We start from the raw sequence: 8179 nt of genomic DNA, 5'->3' as shown, positions 1-8179 counted from the left end.
AGATCTCGGCTAGAATCTCGGCTAGATCTCGGCTAGATCTCGCCGCATCCGAGGTGCGACCGTCACCGCTCCGTCGCCCTCCCTGCCTCCTGCGGGCACGCTGCCCTCCCGAAAGGCCGCCGGGGGCGGCGGGGCCGGCGGGGGCGGCGGGGGTGGCGGGCTCGGCTGGCGAGGTGGGCGGGGTTGGCGTATGGGAAGGAGGAGGCGGCGGGGTGGTGCGGGTTGATCTCGAGCTGACGGACTCCGCAGGTGTCGTCAAACGAGATGCCGTACTCGGCGTCGAGGCGAGTGAGCAGCAGCCGCGGCGCGCTCATCTCCTCCTCCTCGATGACGAGCGCGTCAGGGCCGCGGTACACGACTCGCAGGTCCACGTTCACGCCGATGCAGTGCGGCTGAGGCTCGCCGGCGCCGTTGCGAGCCAAGCAGCCGTAGAGGAAGCACCCCTCGCCCAGTCCGACACACCGGACGAGGGCATCGGCCGCGTGCGCGCCCTTGAACGGGTAGGTGAGTCGGAAAGCGCCGACGGCCGCGTCCTTCAGCCGAGACCCAAGCGCGTCCGCCAGCGTCTGCGTCATGAGCCCTTCGGGCAGCAGCAGCGGGTCGTGCGCGCCAAAGAGGTTGGCTGGCCCGCGCCCGACGAGGCTCGCAAAGGCTCGCAGCACGCAGTTCCACACGCCCGCCGGATTGTAGAAGAAGAGCGTGCGCCAAGCCAGCGCGCCGCTGCGGCCGAGAGGGTTGGCGGCGCGGAGCGCCTCGGGCGAGGATGGTAGCCGGCCGTCGAGGCGCATCTTTTCGATGAGAGACGCGGCGAGCGGGGCAGCGCGGGGCAGCAGCACGGCAGTCTCGCACTTTCTCCTCCGAGCGTGCAACAGCCACATCTCCGTCGACTTGTCGTAGGCCCCGCCCTCACTAAAGCCGCCCTGAACGGCCACCTCGTTGACTCGCGTTGCGCGCTTGCGCTGCGGCTGCGGCTGCTGGCGCCGTGACTCCCGCTCGGCCTCGACAATGAACCGGTGTATCGTGCCCACGAGCGTCTTCAGCTCATGTCCTCGAGCCCACTGCGAAGCGGAGCTCGTGCCTTGCCCGCCGGCCAGGACGTCGAAGCACCTCTTAGCAGCCTCGAGCCCGTCGGCTGCCGACACGCCCGCCACAGCAAAGCTGGCCGTGTCGAGGCGGTCGCAGCGCACGCCCGTCGGGTTGCACATTGCGTGCACGAGCTCACTGGCGAGCCGAGCGATTGAGCCGGTGCTCGCAGCGGCGACCCGATTGCGCCTCCAGGCTGGACGGGAGTTCATGAAGGAATCCGAGACTGCGCCGCGCGGCACCCACTGCTCGACGGCGCCGAGCTGCGCTCGTGCTTGCTTGGCCGCCTCCTCCGCGGGCGACATCAGCAACGCTTTGCGCGGCGCTGCCTCGTTCAAGGTCGCCATCCACTGCCGCCTCGCGTCAGTAAACGAGTGCCGCAGCAGCAACTCCTTTGCTCCCGGTGGCAAGTACCGCCACAAGCTGCGGCACGTCGCCTCGGGCAGCAGCTCCGCGGGCGAGATGGGACGCTGCTGCCGCCTGAGCACCTCGATCGATATCTTAGCATGCGCGAAGCAGCGGCGCACTGCGATGGGCTTTGCCGCCTCGGCTGCGGAGAAGGAATCGCGGCCGAGGAGCGACTTGCAGAAAGTGCACGCGAGGCGGCCGTATTGGTACGCCGGATAGCTCTCCCCGTAGCTGAGACTGAAGCGCTTGAAGTTGCTATCCTCCACCGGCTGGGCCGCGGACCGCAACGACTCCGGGTTGCGGCGGCACTCTGTACTATCTCCCCGAATTCCCGGCGGAGGCTTTCGACACTCTGCTTGCTGCCACTCGCCCGCGGTGGCACAGCACCGCGTTCCTATCCCCGGGCTTGGCGGTATCATGCTTCGAGCTCCGGGTGGCATGGCGCGCACTCGGTCGGGATCCTTCGCTCAGCACGATCCATGAGGCGCGCACAGTGGCTCGTGAGCGCTTTGTTCTCGCTGCCGAGGACGCGCACCCTTGGGGTCTGTTCCTCACCACTCTCCCGCAGGCTGCTCCTGCGCCCACCTCGCCGTTTCGCGCGTCAGCTTCTCTTGCGCTGGCGCACATTCCCGGCGGTACTCCTGCTTTGCCGCCTCCTTCCGAGGCTCCAGTCGGGCTCGCCGTCAGGCTCACCGCTCGCCGCCGCCTCGCGCGACACGCCACTCGAGGCTGTCGTCGCGGCCGAGGCCACAGCCGCTGCTAAGCCAGGCGCCGACTCCGGCGCCGTTTCTCCATCGCCGTCGCCTTCGAGCTCGAGCCGCGCAGCTTCGCCACTCGCTGCCTCGCTTCTCGTCGAACCGCCGTCAGGCTTACCGCTCGCCGCCGCCTCGCGCGACACGCCATCCGAGGCTGTCGTCGCGGCCGAGGCTACAACCGCTGCTAAGCCAGACGACGCTTGCGACGCCGTCTCGGGGGCACCGCCCATGCCAACCATATTGCACCCGAGCTCGCCCTTCGCTTTGCCTATTTGGCCTTCTTCTACCCCGCCAGTCGCCGTGCTGCCAAGCCTTCGTTCACCTATCTCACGCGACACGCCATTGTTTGAGGCTGTCGTCGCGGCTGAGTCCTCTGCTGTTCCAAGGCCAGTGGCGCTAGACCCGCACGGTGCAGATGTTGCCACGCCCCGTAAGCCTCGCCGTCGATCGAATTGTGCCAGGAAACCCCGACCGCGGCGGCGCGAACGACGCGAAAACCCCACCCCCTCGCCGCCGATAGCGGATAACGCTACAGCCGGAGCCGCCGCCGCAGACCGACGATAGGCGCAAGTTGACTGCTGGGGAGCATTGTACCTCGTCACGATGATCGGTCGCCATCGTGTCGTACGCAGACTGAGCACCGTCTATTGTTGCATGCGCCATGACTCGCGCCAGCGCGTGCGGGAGCTCCTGGCTGAGCGTTGAGTCCAGGCGAGTTGCGCTGGCCACTATCACTACGCCGAGCCGAGCTGACGCGCCGAGGCGCCGGCCAGTCGCAGCCGTGAGGCATGCCATAGCAGCAGAGGCACCTGCCACCCATTGGGCGGGCAGACAGAAGGCCAGGGCCGCACTGGCAAGTGCAACGCGCCTCATGTCGGAGAGCGACCGTGCCTCGTTCGCCGCTTTTGAATGTAGAGTTTGTTGTAGAGATTTTGCGTTGTAGAGCGCCTCTACATCGCTCTACAACGGAGGCGCTTCGTCCCGCGGCGGATGTAGAGCTCTACAGCTCTACAGCGCTCTACAGCGCTCTCCAGCGCTCTACAGCGCTCTCCAGCGCTCTACATCTCTACAGCTCTACAGCGCTCTACACTCTACATCCTCTACAGACTAACACCCTCCCTCAGGACAGTGCCTGACAGTTCACGCCTCGCACAACACCAGCGCTCAACAGAGAGAGAGATGCTCTGCATGGAGGGACATAAAACAGAGCGACACTTTTTGTTGTTGGTCCGTGCAGGGTCCGGGCGGGGGGTGCTGGTTACAACAGCTTACTCACACATGAGTGATAGTATTTCGTCACTCACTTCTCTCTCTGACTCTGTACACACTCTCTCTCCCTCCGCCTCACAATTAGTCGACCCCCAGGCCTCACAATAACAAACCCTTTCGCTGGCAACCAAGTACGGCGTGAACGCTGTCGGAATCACTTCGGGTGTCGGGGTCCCTAATGGGTGTGTGATGTTGATGGCAGGTCACAGAGCCTGAACTGACTCTGCACGCCGGACCCAGCCCAAGTCCACTCCGAGCCCCAGAGCGCTTCGCCATGCAGTGGCTCACCGGCGGGTGAGCGCCAGCCTCTCGGGGACGCCCAGCGGCCCTGCGCCAGCCCACGTCCAATCCAAACGCCCGGCCAAGGCCCGCCGCCTCTGCGGCGAAGCGAAACGCAGTCATCACCCGGCATCCAGCCACCACAATCCCGGCTGGATGGGGAGGCGACGTGCCCCGCGCGGCGTCAGGACGTGCCTCTGTCGCCGCGTCCCGCTCGCCCACGCGACGTCTCCGCCTCTCGCGCCGCGCAGCTCCCCATTCTCAGCAAGCTGCCTGCGCGCGCGCGAAACTCCCGCCAACCCATTGTCAGCTCCAGCTCTCCTCGCGCGCCGGCTGCCTCGTTTCTCACCAGCCGCGTCCTCCGCGCCTCTTGCGACAGGCTGCGCGGAAAGAGCGAGCAGAAGAAGCAGAGCTCCTGCAGGGAGCTTCGGATCGCCACCTCTGGCAGCCACTCTGTGCGCTCCAACGTCGAGGTCTTGCGGGTGGATGGGGCCGGGAGCTTCTCGCAGAACGGCGCGCGCCGCCGCAGCAGCAGCCACGCCGCCTCTCCCACCCTCGGCGCTGCGCGCGCCTCCACCCACGCCGCCACTCCGCGCCGCCCGCCACAGGCCGGGTCCGCGCAGCGGTGTTTGTGCCGACCACGTCGACGACCATCCAGTTTCACGCGGAGCAGCAGAAAAAGTCGGCACCCTGCTCGGGCCGCGCCTCGTCGGTGCACGCGCTCCAGATGTTCTCACCCGAGGACACAAAGACGCTGCTCGACGATGCCAAGCGCATCGGATCCTCCATCGGGTGGGTCGACCGCGGCGTCAGCTTGCCGACGCAAGGCGCCACGCCTCTGGGACCCTTCCGAGAGCCTTCCGAGAGCCTTCCGAGAGCCGTCCGTTCGGCAAGCCCCAGAGCCGCTCGGCGAGCGCTCTCGGAGAACCGCGAGAGGGCCCTGTCGCGGCCCGCGCTGCCCGCCCCCGTCCCTGACGCCCCTTTGGCCGCCGCCGCTCCTCACCCCGCGTCCACCCGCCTGCTGCAGACGTCCTTGTGCAAAACCTGACAAAGGAGTCGCAGGACCTGGTCCACCGCGCGATCCGCGAACGGCTGCTCCCGTTTGCGCGGCGACAGTACCCGCACCTGACGGCTGCCTTTGACAAGCAGCCCTACCCCCGGCCCGGCAACCTCTTCATCGTGCGCTACTCCGCGGCGTCGCAGCGGCCCGGTGGGCGCGGGCTCAAGCTGCACAAGGACGAGACGGCGCTGACCTTCAACCTGTGCCTCTCGCACGAGGAGGAGTTCACCGGCGGCGGCACCTACTTCCCCGCCGCCTCCTCCGACGTCGACGGCATCCTCATTCGCCCAAAGGGCGGCTACTGCCTGGTGCACGATGGAAACATCAAGCACGCGGGCAACGAGGTGCGGTCGGGCGACCGCTTCATCCTGGTGGGCTTCTACAACGCGGACGGGCGCGACCGCGCGGGGGAGGACGAGTTCTTCGGGCCCGCGGCGCGCGAGGCGCAGCTTCGCGCGCAGCTGCCGCAGCCCGTGCAGACCATCTACTTTACGACTGCGGTGGCGTCGCAGCGCGGCGGCGGCGGGCCGGGCGAGGGCGGCGCGGCCGAAGCCAATGGCGAGGGCGCGTACCGCGCCGACGCCGAGTACGCGGATCCGCCGCCGCCTGCCCGCGGCAGCGTCGGGTGCGGCGGGTGCGGCGCGGCGGCCGCAGTTTTGGGGCTGAGCGCGGTAGCCATCCAGGGCCCGGTGAGTCCAAAGGAGGCTGGGGCGCCGGGCGCCAGCAGCAGCGCGGGGGCGGCCGCCGCCCCCGGAGGCGGAGGCCCGCCCGGCGGCGCCAACGCGGGCGCGTGCGGCGGGGGCGGGGGCGGCCGCGACGAGCCGCCGCTCAGCGACACTTATTGGCGCTCGCACTCGCCGCCGCACAAGAGCCAGACGCGCGGCTCGGCGCCGGCGACTTGCATGCCGACATGGATGGTGGTGCTGCAGGGCCGTTGGCGGCCCGCCACGGCGCTGGCCAAGTGACGCGCGGGAGCCGCGATTTGCTACTCTTTTCGGCGGCGGCGCGTCGTGGCCCAGCCGGCGCTTGTGCGCGCTTGGCTGCTCTGCGCGCCCCGGACGCGGTTGTTTTCTCGTCGGTTGGGGCTGGGGGTGAGGGATAGGGGAAGGGGGCAAGGGATGTGCTTCGCGATGGCCTGGTAGGGCTCCCTGTGCGGTCTGTGGGTAGATTGGTCCTGTGCAAGGTGGTGGGGGGAGAGAGAGAGAGGCGGCGCGTGGCGGCCCGGTCCCCCCGCCTCCCCCCAGCGCGCCCACCTGTACTACGGGGCGAGGCGGGCCCGGCGCGCCCCGCGACGCCCGCGCCTGCGGAGAGAGCTGTTAAGAGAAGGGCGGCACTATGTATGATAGACGCATGTTTAGCTTTTCCGAAAACGCGAACCCAGCATACTGCATCGCTCATCAGTCCGAGTCACGCCTCCGCTTCCTCTCTTTGTGGCCGTCTTTCTCTTTGTGCTTCTGCTTGCTCTTCTTGTGCTTGTGCTCGCTCTTGTGCTTCTTCTTCTTCTTCTCCTTGCGCTCGTCCTTGTCGCGCCGACGCTTCCGCTCCCCGCCGCCGCCGGCCGCCGCCGGCGCCGCGAAGAAGGAGGCCGAGCTCCGTTTTGCCGGCGCCTTGTACTGCGCCACCTCGGTGTCGGACATGTCGGACCACGACGAGGTCGACGAGGGCATGTCGTCGTCTGCGGCCGCCTTGCGCTCGGGAGATACCTCGCCCAGGTCCTTGCCGGACACCCAGTTCCCGCCCGCCTTCCAGCCCAGCTTGCCCTGCCCCTTCCACCCGCCGCGCGTGTCGTCAGCCGCCAGCCTCCCCTGCTGCCGCGCGAGAGCGAAAAGGTCCTTCATGTTATCGTACGCGCTGCTGTCGCCGCCAGCAGCGGCGCTCGTCTCCGCCTTTGCCTTGTCCACATCTCCGGCGTACGGATCGTGCCTGCCGCGGCGATGGGCGGTCAGCGCGGCGGTGAGTGCGGGGGCAGGCCAAACGCGGCCGCACCCAATGGCGTTTTGCCAGATGCCGTGGGTGCTGAGAGACGCCGACGTCTGGACGCGGTTGTGTTGCGGCATGCGAACTCGGCCCGTGGACGGCATGGCGAAGGGTTGGGGGCGAGCGCGGTGTTTTGTGGCGCCGGCGCATTTTTATTTTGAGCTGCCTTCGATGTTAGATCTCTCTCCGCTCGAGGTTACGGCCGCCATAACAACGGTATGGCGGGTGGAGTGCTCTCTACTGCCGCGGCGCCCCTGTCGGTTCGGAGGCGCCTGGCGGCCGCGCGCTTGGTGCCGACGTCGACCGGCTGCTCTCGCGGCGCCGAGGCGTGCCGCTTTGGTCACGTCTCGCGCGGTGCGAGGTGTCTTTTGGCATGTGAGCGCTTGCCATGGACGCCAGGATGCTTGGCTTCCACGCCTGCGGCCGCGGGCGAGCGGGCGGTAAGCCCTTGGCGTGTGGCGAGACGAGTTTTTCGCCATGCAGCGAGCAGCAAGCCGCCCGCCGCAAACGGCCGGAGGCATCGCCGCAGCGCTGTCTGCGCCGCGGTCCCGCACCCGTCGACGCAGCTCCCCCCGCGGAAGACCGCGCGTAGCGACGCCTTCACGATCGAGATGAGCGCGCTCGAGGCTCGCCCACCTACTGCCCCTGAGAGTTGGTTACTGAGTGGGATCAGCTCCCCCCCTTGGGATCGAAGCCGCCACAACCTCACACCCAACACCACAGGTGGGATCAGAGAGAGACTCCACACCGGACACCGCCCGGGCACAGACTCCCTACCCATCGGATTGCACAGGGCCCCCTCGGAGCAGCCCACACACAATCACGCATCGGCAGATTGAGTGCCTGAGTCAGGCTCTCTCTCTCTCTCTCTCTCTCTATTCCGCTAACGGATCTTACGTCGCCTGTAACCTCTCTTTAAGGTATTGCTAAAAATTCTGCAAAGGTATGTGAACGGAGAGAGCAAACTCCTGGCAGCTCCCACAGTCGAAATGTGCGCCAGCTGCCCGCTCACCTGTGTCACGCCGCCGCGCACGCACCTCGCTATGTGCTCGCGCGAGCTCCCGCCCGAGCCTCCAGCTCGGTTTCCCACTGCTGCGGAGCCGATCGCTTTTCCTCGGCGCTCGCGTCGAGCCGAGCTCTCGGCACTCTACGGCGGGCGTCGCTGTGCGGGGCGCCCGTTTCCTGCTGGCCCGAGCGGAAAGCTCCACGTGCCCGCGCGAGCTCCGGGCCGAGCCTCCAGCTCGGCGTCCCACTGCTGAGGAGCCGATCGTCGTCCGTCGGTGCTCTCGAGGAGCCGAGCTCCTTGGCCTGCGGCCGGCGACGCTGCAGGACGGCGCGCGCGCACCCC

General features: G+C 67.9%; 2 protein-coding genes across 2 annotated transcripts; one reads left to right on the top strand and one right to left on the bottom strand.

The window, feature by feature from the left end:
* The first annotated feature begins 3753 nt into the window (after window positions 1-3753).
* EMIHUDRAFT_446794 (hypothetical protein) lies at window positions 3754-6200 on the top strand. Its single transcript, XM_005792605.1, has 4 exons — window positions 3754-3809; window positions 4174-4307; window positions 4403-4678; window positions 4822-6200. Exons 1-4 carry the CDS (start codon window positions 3790-3792, stop codon window positions 5817-5819), a joined length of 1428 nt encoding a protein of 475 aa, XP_005792662.1. The 5' UTR covers window positions 3754-3789; the 3' UTR covers window positions 5820-6200.
* On the bottom strand, window positions 6171-6911 carry EMIHUDRAFT_251258 (hypothetical protein; the record flags this gene model as incomplete). Its single annotated transcript, XM_005792604.1, has 3 exons — window positions 6171-6239; window positions 6477-6777; window positions 6841-6911. 3 exons carry the CDS (start codon window positions 6909-6911, stop codon window positions 6171-6173), a joined length of 441 nt encoding a protein of 146 aa, XP_005792661.1.
* Window positions 6912-8179: the final 1268 nt, after the last annotated feature.

The sequence above is a fragment of the Emiliania huxleyi genome, assembly GCF_000372725.1.
Source record: "Emiliania huxleyi CCMP1516 unplaced genomic scaffold EMIHUscaffold_1066, whole genome shotgun sequence".
NCBI classification, from domain to species: Eukaryota; Haptophyta; order Isochrysidales; family Noelaerhabdaceae; genus Emiliania; species Emiliania huxleyi.
Note: the sequence above shows the minus strand (reverse complement) of the source record. Positions and strands in the feature narration are given on the sequence as shown.